The sequence below is a fragment of the Heteronotia binoei genome, chromosome 10 (genome assembly GCF_032191835.1).
Source record: "Heteronotia binoei isolate CCM8104 ecotype False Entrance Well chromosome 10, APGP_CSIRO_Hbin_v1, whole genome shotgun sequence".
Lineage (NCBI taxonomy): Eukaryota > Metazoa > Chordata > Lepidosauria > Squamata > Gekkonidae > Heteronotia > Heteronotia binoei.
In genome coordinates this window covers 78,442,041-78,457,759 of record NC_083232.1, presented here as the reverse complement: position 1 = coordinate 78,457,759, position 15,719 = coordinate 78,442,041, and the positions used below count along the sequence as shown (strand labels likewise).

Sequence of the window (15,719 nt, the reverse complement as noted above, 5' to 3'; positions counted from 1 at the left end):
TTGTGCAATTTTACATTTTAATAGTATTTGAAACAACACAATAAACACCGTTAATTTAATGCCCGACTTTAATACATTTCATTTTTCAGCGTGTACTCAGGAACCTTGCCTTTGGAGTGCAACTTAAATCTTGCTGAGTTGCTTACAAAAAAAAGATGATTGTAACTCATCAGGAAGACAGCAGGGAAACTTCATCATGTTCACAGTTCTGATCTTCCTTTATAGAGAGATCTTTTCATTCCATGTACTGCACAAAGGAATGAAGGAATGTTAGTATTTTGTTTCTTTTTAAATATGCACTTATTCTTTAGCAATGGTTTATATGATTTAAGCGTGAGACACGTTGATTCAAGGTTCACCTGTAATCCTTATATATGAGAGATGCCTCAAAACATGCCTTATATATGAGAGATGCATCACATGAATGCAGAGAACACTCAATGCTATTTTGGTAGGAACCCACTCTAAATGGAACCTACTCTAAATGGAATTTGTTTGCAATTTAACTCTTGTCTACTATTAAGTAGAGTCTAAAACGGGGGGTGGTCAAACTTGCTTAATGTAAGTGCCACATAGAATAAATGTCAGATATTTGGAAGCTGCAAGACAGATGGACGAAGGAAGGAAGGAAACTTAACTTTAAATGCATTTTCCAAGCTGCCAGCTGGCTTGGTGAAGTGATTTAAAGAGAGAAAATGCCTTCTCTAAACTGGCTAATAGGGCAGTGTGGGCTTTGAGAGCCACACAATGTGTGTGGAAGAGCCACATGTGGCTCCTGAGCCACAGTATGGCCACCCATGGTCTAAACAGGATAAAATGGTACAATCAGGTGCATGTAATGTCCTCTTAAGACTTGTGCCATTTCAGAATTCTTCTCTAGCCAGCACTGGGCTTGCATCTTGTCCCATAACACCTTGCTAGGGGAAAGCTAAAACATAAGGAGATGGTGTCAAAGCTGCCTACATCTAATGTACTAGCTTTCCTTTTTCTTCCAATGCATTTTGGAAAAGCTTTTCAATGTATAAAACATATCAAGGGAAAAGAATTACAGTGAATATGTCATAACCAAATATCACTGATGAATTGTGATATGTTACAGACTGAGTAACTGCAGACGTTTAGCTTTCTAAGACATTTGCAACTCAGCAGGGAATTGCTTGCCAGTTTCCATTTGTAAGTCAGTTCTGCCTAAGTATGTGAGGGGATTCTGCAAGGGATCATTGAAGCAGGTGGCTCCACATGCTCCCCAAATGCTACAACTCTGTAAGGACCATATCAAATGCCTTCCCCAAGCCTTTTAACTGAGCTCAGGCCCTTCATTTCATTGCACAGTTCACTTTGCTAGGAATACCCAGCAACCCCTAAAGGTAGGGTTGCCAATCCGCAGTTGGGTTCAGATCTCCAGGTTTGGAGCCCGCCCCCCTCCACTCAGGGTCATCAGAAAGCGGGGGGGAGGGATGTCTGCTAAACTCCAATATATCCTAGAGAGAACTTGTAAATTGTTTTGGGTCCCTGTTGAGGAGAGGTACGGATGCATAGAAAATAAAAATGATGCAATAAAATCTCATTAAGTCTTTAAGGTGGCTCAAGGCTCCTGTTTATCTTAGTCTCCAACTACACCCCAGCTCTTGCATGCCATCCTCTTCCCCCGCACACTCACAGCACCGTCTCTCATCCCAACAGCTATATTCCTCCTCCCTCCTGTGGCTTCCAAGTGCAGTTCCCACCATGCAGCCCACTGCATATACTTCAACCCATTCCCTCCATGCCCCTTCCTCCAGTCCCTTATAGCCCTCCCCCCAGATGCACGCTGGCATTCCCATTCCTACACCGCCTCTAATGCTCATTTCCATCAGCAGCTCCCACCACACCACCTTCACACAAAATGACTTCCTCCCTCCCTTCAGTAAAAGAAACTCTGTTGGTGAGTACACAAGAGGGTCTTTTCAGTGACAGCCCCATGATTACAGAATAACTTCCCCAAGCTGGTGTGTCTTTCCCCCCTCACTTCTGATTTTTAGGAGGCAGCTGAAGACTGTTTTATTTAGGACTGTATTTGACTAAGTCACTAGCAGTCCTAAATTGTACTTTGAAATTAATACATTTTGTTTATTTTATCTATGTTGTAAGTAGTGTTCCTTCTAGACTGAGTTAGTGTGAGTTAGCTCACAATTTTTTAGCCTCTGGCTCACACATTTTTGTCTCAGCTCAGGAAAAATGGTCCTAGAGCAGGTTAATTTATGCAGTAGTTCACAACTTTAATGCCAGTAGCTCACAGAGTAGAATTTTTGCTCACAAGACTCCACAGCTTAGAGGAAACACTGGTTGCAAGCCTCCTTAAGCTCTGTAAGGAAGAAGGGCAGATAATAAATGTTTTAAATAAAGGAACCTGTTTCACCCAGTACATCAATTCAAAGTCACATTATGGTTTCCAAAGCAGTTTCCAACGTCAGAGTGCTCATCCTTGTGTTGCACAACTGCTGTTATAAACCCTCCTGCCAGGAGAGACTTTTGGCCCAAGAGGCTGACTTCAAAATGGAAAACTGCATCTCTAGTTCATACTACGCTACCCACCTTCTTCATGCACTAACCTTTGTGATGATGGGCGGTTTTCATTCTCTCCCACTGTTCTTCTATTTCGGCATCGTCTCTTGTGTCCCTGCGCTTATGTGGAGGTTTGCGTGCCCCTTTCTTCTTCAGCGTGCATTCTGCAGTCAGAATCATGCAGTTTCATGAACACCGGTTCAGATTAGTTAACAGTGATTCCCTCTGTTGTTGTGGTAGGGAGTTGGCACTCAAGTGAAGAAGTCTCATTAGGCGGCTGGCCAGCCAGATTAGCCTGTTCTTAAACTTATGAGAAGCCGCAGAACAGTCACACGACTCATTCTTGGGGCTAACTGACACAAAGCAGTGTTTTAAGATTAGGGCCACATCACACATATGGGGGGGGGGGATCTACAAAGTATGCTGTTCACCTGCAAGGGACAGCCATGTGCCCTCCCAAAATGAAATGGAGATAAACTCCCCCCACCCCATACTACTTTCCCAATTGAAACCACACATTATATCCCTAACTGCTTAAGCCCCAGAAGGGAAAGAGACATAATATGAGCCAGTGTTGTATAAGAGGTTGCCAGGTCCAGTTTGGGAACTACCTGGAGATTTTGGGGGTGGAGACTGAGAAGGGCAGGGTTTGAAGAGAAGGACTTCAATGGGGTAAAATGCCATAGAGTTCAGCTTCCAAAGTGGCTGCTTTCTCCAGCTGAGCTGATTTCTGTTGGCTGGAGTTCAGTTGTAATAGCCCTGAGCCTGCCTTCGGTGGGGAGGGCAGGATATAAATAAAATAAAATAAATAAAATAGCAGATGTCCTGGAGGTAGGCAACCCTGGGATGAAGGGTGTACTTGCCATGAAACTCACCTTGGGCAGGTCACTCGCTGCCTAACCTGCCCCACAGGGCTGATGCGAAGGTAAAATAGAAGAGAATGATTATGTCCATTGAGCTGAGCTGCTTGAAAGGATGGTGGGATAAAAGGCACTAAACCAACTTTGCTTTCATTGTGGCTCAAATGTCTCCTTCCTAGGCTGTTTTTTCAGCTGGAGATACTGGAGGAAGGGTGACATAGAAGAGCAGAAGTGCCCCAGAACTATTAACCCAGTCCATATCCCACCTACTCCTAGCTCCTTTATGTATTAAGTACTCATTCAAAATAAGTGCAATTCCCACAAGTATATCACTCACAGAAATACAGCATATTGTTGCACTGGCTGTAGCTCCCTGGTACATCTGTACTGAGGCAATTTCAGATTAGATTCCACACACTTTTTGAAACTGCTGTAACAGCCTTTAAGCAAGAGTTTGAGGGTGATAATGCCCAATTTAAGCCCCCTTGCTAATTTGTTCTCCCTCTTACAGGCAGGAAGAACAGAAGCCAAAATGATCCCATCACAGAGCACAAGTGCATTGCCAAAAAAACAGACATTCAATACTCATTCAAAAGATAAAGTTGTACCTAGCTCTCTGCTTTTGGCCGTGGGAGAGAGTCCATCATGAAGCAAGCTAGCAAACTTGGGCTTAGCTCCGCTTTTTAGCCAGTAGTCATCAGCTAGGACTCCTCCACCTTCCTTCAGTAGCTTTCCTGGACAAAGCATTAAGGAAGTAAAACAGCAGTCACTGCATACTTGATTTTGCAAACGTTAGCAAGTGTACAAAGCAGGAGTCAAGTTGCACCTTTAAGACCAAGTTTTATTGAGAACGTAAGCTTTCGTGTGCTAGTGTATCAGCAGCCTGCAGAACTTATGACAGAGAGTTAAGAAGTGCTTCTAGAATTAAATTCTACAGCTAGCCATCCATTTACTATTCAGTCACTAGCCATTAGATCTTACATAATCCAATCTATTGCTCCTCACCCTGTCTCCCATGCACTGTTTAAATAGCAGAGATTAATAATTTGCATCTTGGTTTGCAATGATCCTACCCAGTCTAGCCTAGTTCACCTCTCCCAGCTCTAGAACAGAACCATCATTCCAGTTAGAGAGCACTTTCAACAGATGCTGAATTTCCATGATGATGCACCACCAATTACTAAATTAGAGTTATGATGCCAGGAATATGCTTGAGCTTGTATGTACTAGAGCAGGGTTCCTCAATCTATTTGAGCCTCAGGGCACCTTTGGAATTCCAGAATGGTGTGGCAGGCACACAAAATGGCTGCTTCAAAAGGTGGAGCCAGCCACAAAATGGCTGCTGCAGCTTACCTTCAGGCATAAAGTGAAGACCCTCGTGTCGTCGTGGCAGCTGCTGCCAAAAGATGTTTTAAAAGATCTGCACAGCCAATCAATTCTCCAGTGGCCAGTCATCAGTCTTGCTGGGCAAAAGCCCATCTGGCCCTGCCTACTCTCAAAAAAACAGTTGGTGGGCACCAAGAAAGGCGTCAGGAAGGACCACAACACCCACCGACACCATGTTAGGGACCCCTATTCTAGACATTAGTGTAATACAGACTTGAAAAGTCTGATGAACTTTCAGCCTCAAAATATTCTCCCACCTAGGGTTGCTAGGTCTGTATTGGAAAATAACTGGAGACTTTGAGAGTGGATCTGGGAGAAGGTGGGGTTTGCCACAGTGTCCACTCCTCAAAGCAGGGGAGCTGATCTCTGCCAGATGGAGATCAGATGCAAAAGCAGGAGATCTCCAGGTCCCACCTGAAGGCTGGCAACCCTACCTCCCACCCCACTTCCAGGCAATTCATTCCCCTCCCACTCACTTTCAGTTGGGAAGGGATCACAACCAAAAGGAATGCTGTCTTAGACATTTTGCCAAGTTACAAGCTCTGTTTTTTACCTGAATACCTTTGTGAATTCCTTCTATGTTCAAGCACTTCGAGTTCTTGGGCTGTAGGTTTCCTCAGATAGATGTTGTAGTCACTACAGAGATCTTCATCCTCTTCTTGGTCCTTCAGTTTGTTAGCTGGTTTAGAAATTTTTATTTTTTCTTGAACAGGCCAACTGATGAGCTGGGCTGGAACAGCATTTTTTGGTATCTTCCAAAATATTTGTTGGCCATCCTGTCGGTAGAGGCCGTATTTGGCAGGGGCTAAAGTTCCATAGGGACCAACTCCTTGAATCAAGTAGTATTCTTCCTTCTCCTCTTCCTCGTCATCTGGCTCTTTCACCCAGTATTCTTCAGAGTCCTCAGGTTCTGATGGTGACAAACTCTTAGCAGCTTTTTTTTTAAGGGAACAGAGCTTCTTTCTACTGGAAGATCTTGGCAGAGTACCCAGCTTCCTACTTCGACTGGAAAGCTCTTTAATTTTGATCCTTGAACTGTTCTTCATGTTCTGGCCCTCACTACCACCCACCTGCTCTTCTCCCACCTTGTCTTCGTTGTCCTCCTCTTCATTGAGAAAACCTCCACTTTTAATTTTCTCTCTCTCTGAGCCCTCTATGCTTTTTTTGAAGGGATACCCGGTTTTCTGAAATGTGTAGCCAGGGGCAAAATAAGACACTGCTATGTTATCAACTGATGAGCCTTCATCCACAGAAGACATCTCATCAGATGTAAGGCTGAGTACACTTGGGCGTTTTCTCTGGGACGCATACATGTTGTGGTTGGGGTCCATGGTGTCCATACGAGCTAACCAGCTGTCTGAAGGAATGTATGTCGCTGACTCATCACACCATAGACTTTTCTCTAGAGATGCTTGACTTTCAAGGGACATCTCATTATTTCCCCCAGGTTTCTCAGGGAAATCAGCATCATTTGTTTTCTCTCTGCCAAACAGAAGTTGTTCACTTTGTTGAATCTGATCTGACACTTCTTGGTGAGTTTTTGGACCACTTGGTCTTTTTAAGCCAGAGGATCCTTTGGACATCACGGTTTCTTGCCTCTCTCCTTTCAAGTCAGGCCCAGTTGGTTCAGCCCTCTGCGCTGCTTTGGTTTCATCTGGGGGAGATCTTGTCCAATGGCTTGCAGTTCCTTGGTTTTCGGCAGCCAGTTTTCCTTTCTGTTGCCCATCCTCAAGAGCCTTTTGCTCCTCTGGGTAAGTAATACTTGGCACCAACTCCCCTCGGTCCGAAGGCCCATACAGAACTCCTTCACAGGAAGCCAGGGCAAACACATCTCTTTGCATTACATTCTCTGGGACTGACTTCTCTGCCACATCATAGAGAGGGATTGTTTCTTTGAAGGACTTCCATAACTGAATGGCAGGGGCACCATCGTTATCATATTCTATCCTAACCTCCTCTTTCTCGTAGGCATACCCTGGCGGGGGGAGGCTTCGGAACTGTACAGACCCTGAAGAGTTCTTGGCAAAGTCTCTGTCTGAAACAGGAGAAAATACAGCCCTGTCCTGTTTTTCCAAGGGGCTTTCACCTCCTTTACTAGTACTAGAAGGGGTGTAGGCTGTACTTCCAGCAGCACAATTTTGTGTTTCCATACTGTGATCTTGGTGCTTCTTCAGTTTGCTTTCAGCCTGCTTCGGATCCGTCTGTGTTTCTTTAGTCTCCGTTCGTTTCCCTGGGTTGTAGTGCCTGAACCGTGTCGCTTGATAAAACATGGGCGAGGGTAGATGACCATTAAAATAAGGTCTTCTGTTAACTCTCATATGCATGGGATGCTGTGGGACAAGATATCCCGGGTAGTCGTGGACAGGTATAGAATAAAGTGGGTAATATGGATTTCCATTTCTAAAGCCTAGACAAATAAAGAAACAAACACATACATTTTACGAATGTTTTCCAAGATGCTCCTAACTTACAAATTCAGTCATTTATAACACTGCCATTCACCAGACCTTTAATAGGACAAGAAAAGCTATCCACCGGAGGATACCTTGCACACCATCTTTGTCCTCCATTAGACTAGTTTCCTTTCTTATTAGCAATCTGTGAGCAAGCATCACTGGAACTTTGTCCCAACTGTATGCAGAACACACAGTTGAGGGAACAGCAATGAAGCTGAGGGCGCAGCAGCATTGGTAGCCCTGTCCCATTTCCACACAGTACTGAACTTGTTTGTTATGTCGCCCAAAACCCAGACTGAGAGTAGGTCTCAGGCTTGCTCATCCCCTCCCCTCAGGGAAAATACAAGGGAGGATCTTGTGTTTATCTGAACTCTTCATATCCCTAGAACAGGGTGGCCAACGGTAGCTCTCCAAATGTTTTTTGCCTACAACTCCCATCAACCCCAGCTATTGGCCATGCTGGCTGGGGCTGATGGGAGTTGTAGGCAAAAAAAACATCTGGAGAGCTACCATGGGCCACCCCTGCCCTAGAAGAAAGAACCTACTGGAAAGCAGATTCTTCTCACAGGACCAAAGAGATCCTAGGTCACTTTAGTTCAATCATTCATGGTTCCTAGTCTAAGCGAGCAGGCCACATTCACCCAGTATATGACAATGGTTATACAGTTATGCAAGGCTTTTTTTGTAGAAAAAGCCCAGCAGGAACTCATTTGCATATTAGGCCACACCCCCTGGCATCACCATTGTTTCACACGGGGCCTTTTTGTAGAAAAAGCCCAGCAAAAATGGATTTGCATATTAGCCACACACCCTGATGTCAAGCCAGTCGGAACTGCATTTCTGTGTGTTCCTGCTCAAAAAAAGCCCTGCAGTTATGTCTGGAAGATGTTTAATCCAAGCCTGCCCAAGACATTTTGGTGCTCAAGGGGGAATATCCAGAAGCGTGCCTCCTCACAGTAAAATCAGCTTTAGCAAAGCCCAATATTTTTTACCTCAGGTGGGCACCTCAGTTGTTCTTCAAAAGTCAAAACACCAATGAGAGTGGCAAGCTTTGACATATCACATTTTTATAACAGAAACACACAAGGCCTTAGTGCAGAGGATTACTTGTGAACAGAGCATATGTAAAAAATTATTAGCTCAATCTCCGTCAGTAATAGAAACTAAGGCCCTGACCTAGATAGCCCAGGCTAGCTTGATCTCATTGAAAGCTAAGCAGAGTAGGCTTCCCAATCCCCAGGTCCCAGCGGGGGATCCCCCGGTTTTACAGGCTTCCCCCCTCCCCCAGCCAGCTGGCCGGCGGGGGAAGCCCCACCCCCACAGCCATTATGCACCTCCATGAACGATTCCCATAGGGAATGATGGGGAATTGATCTGCGGGTATTGGGGGCTCTGGGGGGGCTGTTTTTTGAGGTAGAGGTGCCAAATTTTCAGTATAGCATCTAGTGCCTCTCCCCAAAATACCTCCCAAGTTTCAAAAGGATTGGACCATGGGGTCCAATTCTATGAGCCCCAAAAGAAGGTGCCCTATCCTTCATGATTTCCTATGGAAAGAAGGAAGGTGTGCTGTCCCTTTAAATGTGATGGCCAGAACTCCCTTGGAGTTCAATTACGCTTGTCACAGCCTTGCTCCTGGCTCCGCCCCCATGTCTCCTGGCCCCACCCCCAAAGTCTCCTGGCTCCACCCCCAAAGTCCCCAGATATTTCTTGAATTGGACTTGGCAACCCTAAAGCAGAGTGGCAGATCTTGAAAGCTAAACAGGGTAGGCCCTGGTTAGTATTTGGATGGGAGACCACCAAGGAAGTCCAGGGTCACTGCACAGAGACAGGCAATGGCAAACCACCTCTGCTTGACCCTGGCTTTGAAAACCCCATGAGGAATCATCATGAAGTCGGCTGTAGCTTGACAGCACTTTCTACCACAGAATGCAATGAAGACCAGCAGGATTTTTTTTGGTTAAAAAAGCCCAGCAGGAACTCATTTGTATATTAGGCCATACCTCTGACAGTGCTGTTGCTTCACACAGGGCTTTTCCCAATGAACTCATTTGCATATTAGGCCACACCCCTGACAGCGCTGTTGTTTCACACAGGGCTTTTCCCAGCAGAAACTCATTTGCATATTAGGCCAAGGCAGCTGGAACTGTGTTCCTGTGCATTCCTGCTCAAAAAAAGCCCTGAAGACCAGACTGCTGAACTGCAGAGCCATTCCTGAGCTGGCATTGTAGAAAATGACAGCAATATAACAGCATCAGCACATTACTCGGCTACTTTGAATTGCCTGACAAACTAAAAGAAATTTCCCTTGAAGTGAACTTAAAAGAAGACCAGTATTATTGCTGGCTTTCATTAACACCATTCTTGACAACAGCCTTATGCATCTTGGCTACAGGAACAGGACCCTTGAGTGAATGATAATAGCAAGCAAATGACAAATGCCTGCTGTTGTCATTTGGTGTCTGATATAACTTCATTCTCTAAGATATAAGGACAGATGGACTCATATAAGTGAGCAGTGACTCATGAAAGCTTATTCCCTGCCACAAACTGTGGACTCTTAGGGTGCTACTGGACGCTTGCTCTTTCTCAGCAGAAAGCTTAAAGCTCCAGAACAGATTCGAAGGGTTTTAGTACCGTAGTAGCAGCCTCAGCTGCACAAGCTACATATTCCCTCCCTCCTCAGTTATTTGTAACTTGCCTTACCTGTGGTAGGAATGCCATATGAGTTGTATACAGGGCCAAGGAAGCACGGACTCGGGAACATTTGCTGGGCGGTTGGTTGTGCGTAAAAAAAGGGCTTTTGGGCTGTGGAATAGGGTCCGCTTTCTGAAGCAGGAGAAGCATTCATTTTCTAGCCTAGAAACAGACAAGCAGCTGACATCATACTCTGGGCATCCTTCTCTTAACCATTTTCAGCTTCACTCTCAAGCAGTCAAGGATGAGGCAGACCCAGACAGACAATGGAGGAGCAAGCTTATTTAAGTTTTCCTCCCAGTTGCAAAGGGAGCTTAGGTCCAGCAGACAGGGTCTCTCTCTCTTTCTCTCAGCTTGGATCTAGAGGCCCTAACTTCAACCAGTGGCAGCAGCCATTTCAGAATTTCCACACCCACTTCTTCCTCTCAGATATCTTTCCTTCCAGACTTTTAATTAGCAATATGATCCTTTTGTATGCTCATTATCACACCCACCAACATGGTTACCAACCTCCAGGTGGAATCTGGAGATTTATCTCCAGAAGACCAAGGCAATGCCCCCAGATAAAAAGGCTGCTTTGGAGGATAGAGTCTAAGGCATCACATCCTGCTGACATTCCTCCATCCTCAACATCTCTCAGTATTTCCCGACCCAGAGCTGGCAATTCTACCCATCAACCACTTTTCTCAGTAAGATCCATAGAGACAAAACCCTTCACAGGCCTATGAGAAAACACACTCTCCATTTTTTTCTCCATCTCTACATTTGATATTGCTATTAGAAGGCCAATTCCTGTAATCTTCAGAGAAAAATCAAATTGTTTGTCGTTTGTAGGATTACCAACCTTCAGTTGAAGCCTAGAGTTCTGGATTTTCAACTGGCTTCTAGACTACACAGGCCAGTTCTCCTGGAGGAAATAGCACCTTTGGAAAGTAGACTCCATAGCAACAAACCTCCACTTAGCTCCTCCTGCCTCTCCCCAGACACCATGCCCTACAAATCACCAGAGCTTCAGGTGTTAATCCACATTGTGTCTCCTAGCAGATATCCCTCATGACAGATTTCAAGAATTATATTCAGGACCCACATTACAGTAAGACTGTTATGCCATAAATCCTGTAGTCCTCTTGAGGCAGAGAGAGAAACAAAACACATACAAAAGCCAGGCCAGCCTACTGGTGACTTCTATTCTGTAAAACAGCCAACTACAGCAACATTTGCATGAAATAACAGAAAACCTCAAAATGGGAGGCTGACTTACATCAGGTTGCCAGCTTTTTGGTCCCTCCGGCTGTCCCTGGAGAAAGAAGTGCCCTGCCCCCTTAAGAGAGAGGCTTAATGGGGTATTGCCTGGTGACCATGAAAAGTTCCAGCTGTCCATTTTCACACATTAAGCCTTTATTAAAGGGGCAGGATGCTTCCCACCCTCCAGGTTGTTTGCAACCAACCCAGGACAAGCACCAGGTGCTATTATTGACCTGCGTGCCATATTGCGCTTCCACTACTCATTGCCACGTATTAAGCCCCTGCAAAAGGGTTCTTGGCCAGTTGGCAATCCTTCTCTTAGAACTTACTCCAATGCATGTTTACTTAGAAGTAAATAATAATCCAGTACACCATAAAGCCAGTTCACCTATTTACTTTGAATCCGATATAGCCAGTTCTAAACGGACTAAAGTTAGAGCACAGACTTCACAGCCTTGTGGTTTATTTACTCCACCCACTTCAACTGGAATCCAACCACCAAATTCCCTAGAACTTCATTATTATTAAGGCAACCCCACCCACCAAAGCTACAAGTAAAATGATGATTTGTTAAGCTTTATTAAGACAGTTGTGCATTAAGATACATGCCTAAGGGAACAGAAAATGGGAGGAAAGAAAAGTACCCAAAGAAATAAGAATGTACGCCTACCTACCTCTTCTGGAACCAAAGCAGTCAGCCAATGAACAGGCCTTCTAATACAGGACTATTCTCATTTAAGAAAGCCACACCCCCAAGAATCTGCTGTTTAAATCCTCCCCTACTTTCCACACCTTCTCATAGACCAGACTTTCCCCTGCCTTCTAGCAGCTTTTAACCATTAAACCCTATATTAAATTGAATGTCCCTACAGCTGATATACCTGAAGATAGCTCAGCAAAAACCTAATCCAGTGTACCTCTCATTCTTGTTGAGGCACAGTCCCCCTCTCACCCCCAATCTCTACCTGAACACCTGTAGCTAAATTAATGCTCATGTAGGAGCATTTCCCATAAAACCACTGCCAGCTACCAATATAACAACATAATCCAATACTACATTAGACACCCACACTCAAGGCCATTGAGGTGAATGCAGATTGTTCCCTTGCTATTTATATTCAAGCTTGTAACAGATACACAGACCTGGCTGCCAGCTAAAGTTTTGATCCTGCAAGTACTTCCAACGTTCCCTCTAAGCTGCAGAGTCTTGAGAGCAAAAATTCTACTTTGTGAGCTACTGGTATTAAAGCTGTGAGCTACTGGCATTAAAGTTGTGAGCTACTACATAAATTAGTGTGCTCTGGGGTCATCCTTCCTGAGCTAAGACAAAAAAATGTGTGAGCTAGCTCACACTAACTCAGCTTGGAGGGAACACTGCTTAGCACCACCCTATAATCGCTGCCAGCACAGGCTAGCCTCTTTTGGTTGTCAGTTCCAGATCAGTTTCAGTGCCACAACTTAAGCCAGCCTCTCTGATGACCAGCTTTGCAGTTTAAAGCCTAAATATGCATCTGATAGAAGGGGGAGCCATGTATTCTCATTATTTTAGAATCATGGTGTTTGGGCTAGGACAGGGGTGTCTATCTCACTTGTTATGAGGGCCAAATCTGGCATAAATGAGACCTTGTCAGGCCGCACCGTGTGTGTCATAAAATGTAACGCCAGGTAGTAGAGATATAAACTTTATAAAGGGCACAGACAAATACAATTAAAACAACTTAAAATAAAACATGCTTTAAAACATTAGCACCTGTTGGTCTTAAAGGTGCTTTCTTTGTATTTCTCCCATGGAATCCAGGGAACTGGGCAAAGAAAGGTGTGGCTCTTTCCTTCCTTCCGCAGGGGACCAGAAGGGAGAGGAGCCTTAGCCAATAGAAGGAAGAGGGGCTTGGCTCAGTAGCTCTGCTGTGCGATGGAGAGCGTCTGGCAAAGCAAGCTATTGCTCCCCCCTTCCTCCCCAAGGGAGGCGCCTCAGCCAATGGAGAAAACAGAAGTGTGCAATTGAGCTAGCCTGGCAAAGCAAGCATTTCATAGCCTGTTTCTAAAGTTCAAGATCAACATTTTCTGTTGGCACCTCTCCAATTCCCTGAACAGTTGATACTTAATTAAATAACAATTAAAACCAATTTACAATGCAACCCTAAACAGTTATTCCAGGCTAAGTCCATTGAAGCCCACAAGCTTAGTTTCAGCTAACTCTGTTTAGGACTATGCTGTTAAAGATAATATTTTAAATGAACAGTTTTATAGTATTCAATGATGCATCCTAATTCCATCCATTCAAATTCATCATAAGATTTTAGTCTCAGATTCGAAAGAGTGCGTCCTCAGGAGTAAGATTTTCATCCGCAAAGTGTGACTTTCTCTCCCACTCCCACATTGCAGCCCTAAATGCTGCCTTGTGATGCTGCTTCAGAACCACCAGGGGAATATTTTGGGCTGTGGGATAAGGGGTAGGGTTGCCAGCCTCTAGGTGGGGTCTGGAGATCTCCTGTTTTTACAACTGTTCTCCAGTGGGCAGAGATCAGCTCCCCTGGAGAAAATGGCTGCTTTAAAGGGTGGGTTCTATGGCATTGTACCATGCTGAGGCTCCTCCCTTCCCCTTCCCCCACTCTCTCCCGGATCCACCCTCAAAGTCTCCAGGTATTTTCCAACCCAGACCTGGTAAGCCGAGGAGGGGGTGAGAAAGCTGTGCTCTATGCGCAGAAATTCTTCTGACTGCAGAAATGCTCCGTTGGATCCTAGCTCTAGGTTTTGACTCCATCTGCTTTGTCTGCTTATGACCCATTGATCTGTGAGCACAAGGTATAGAATAAAGAAAATAAAGGAACTCCAGCTCTTAGGTTGTATATAACTTGCAGTTAGCCCCTGGTTCTTAACCCACTCCTTTTAAAAAAGGCAAACCTTTAACCCATTCCAAGGATTATTGGTGGAGAAGTAGTTGGAGAGAAAGGGTATGGAACTCATTTGACTCCATTTGGAACCCGCAAGGAAGATGATCTGGAACACAGAAATGCTGGACTTCTCCTTCCTAGGGCTCAAAGATCCCAAAGCTGTTTTGCATTTTTAAAAAGTGTCAGGGCTTCTTACATATGTCTGAACTGAATGTGTAATTAGTATTTAAAGCTACTTTCTGAAACAAGGAGTAGTAGTAGCAGGTACACGGATAAGCAGTCATTGAAAGCTATAAATTAAGTTCATTGAAAAAATGATGTTTGTGGGCGGAAAGAACCTACATACCATGCAATGACATCATATGCCAGAGGTGACCAAACTTGCTTAATGTAATAGCCACATAGAATAAACAGGAAGGAAGGAAAATAGATTGGGGAGAGAGAGGTGGAAAGAAAGCAACTTTAAATGCATTCTCCAAGCTGCTGGCTGGCTTGACTTGGAGAAGTGATTTAAAAAGAGAAATGCCTCCTCCAAGTTGGCCGACAGGGCAGAGGGGACTTTGGGAGCCACACAATATGTGTGAAAGAGCCATACAAGGCTCCCAGTTTGGCCACCCATCACAAACACTTATTTACTGTACTTCACTTTATATCTCCACGGTGGGGGGGACACCCAATGTGGTTTACAACATTCTCCCCTTCTCCATGTTAGTTTCACAATGACCCTGCGAGGTAGGTGATGCAGAGAGCACTTAACTAGCTCAAGGTCAGCAAGGAAACAAAGTGGGGACTTGAACCTCCCAGCTCCTAGCCCAAAATATATTGCCGTGTACTCTTATGTGTGCATCAAAATGTTTCTGTGAGAACACCTCCAACCATATGGACTGGCCAACCATCAGGCCAGGGTTTATCAGTAGTTTAGGGTTGCCAGCCTCCATGTGGGGCCTGGAGATCTCCTGCTTTTACAACTGATCTCCAGCTGGCAGAGATTGGCTCCCCTGGAGAAAATGGCTGCATTGAAGGGTGGGCTCCATGGCACTGTACCCTGAGGCTCCTTCCCTCCCCAAACCCCACCCACCCTCTCCTGGATCCACCCACAAAGTCTCCCCAAAATTGCCAGCACTGACCTGGCAACCCTAATTTAGGTAAAGAAGAACTGTTGCCAGTTAGGGTTGCATTTTATCTGTGGCTGCCCCCATGCTGTGAAGTGGGCTCTCCAAGTATGGGAGGAAGATACCAATCTAACACTCACAGGTTTCAGACACTCTGCAAAAGAGAGCCCCTTTGTTGGGCCTTCATTCACCCATGAGTGAAGATTGTGGCTTGACTTGCTTTTTGGATCTGTATGTTCTCCACACTTGTAGAGTAATCCTAAACAGGTATCCTCAGAAGTAAGCCCCATTAAAAGGGTTTACTCCCATAAAAGAATTATTAGGATTGCAACCATAAGCAGGGCTTTTTTGTAGCAGGAACTCTTTTGCATATTAGGCCACATACCCCTGATGTAGCCAATCGTCCTGGAGCTTACAGGGCTCTTAGTGCAGGGCCTACTGTAAGCTCCAGGAGGATTGGCTACATCAGGAGTGTGTGGCCTAATATGCAAAGAAGTTCCTGCTACAAGCACTGACCATAAGAGTTTA

At 44.9% G+C, this 15,719-nt stretch overlaps 1 protein-coding gene across 3 annotated transcripts; it reads right to left on the bottom strand.

The window, feature by feature from the left end:
- LOC132577871 (uncharacterized) lies at window positions 1–12,270 on the bottom strand. Of its 3 annotated transcripts, none has more exons than XM_060247631.1 (6): window positions 11,856–12,270; window positions 9,950–10,102; window positions 5,344–7,197; window positions 4,013–4,138; window positions 2,592–2,708; window positions 1–247 (listed from the first exon to the last, which is right to left on the bottom strand). In XM_060247631.1, the coding sequence occupies exons 2-6, from the start codon at window positions 10,092–10,094 to the stop codon at window positions 201–203; spliced, it is 2,289 nt and encodes a 762-aa protein (XP_060103614.1). In that variant the 5' UTR covers window positions 10,095–10,102; window positions 11,856–12,270; the 3' UTR covers window positions 1–200. The 3 variants fall into 3 exon arrangements, with proteins under 3 accessions (XP_060103614.1, XP_060103617.1, XP_060103616.1); XM_060247634.1 differs by having other exon boundaries at window positions 11,860–12,268; XM_060247633.1 differs by lacking the exon at window positions 11,856–12,270 and adding an exon at window positions 11,202–11,286.
- Between the last annotated feature and the right edge of the window lie 3,449 nt (window positions 12,271–15,719).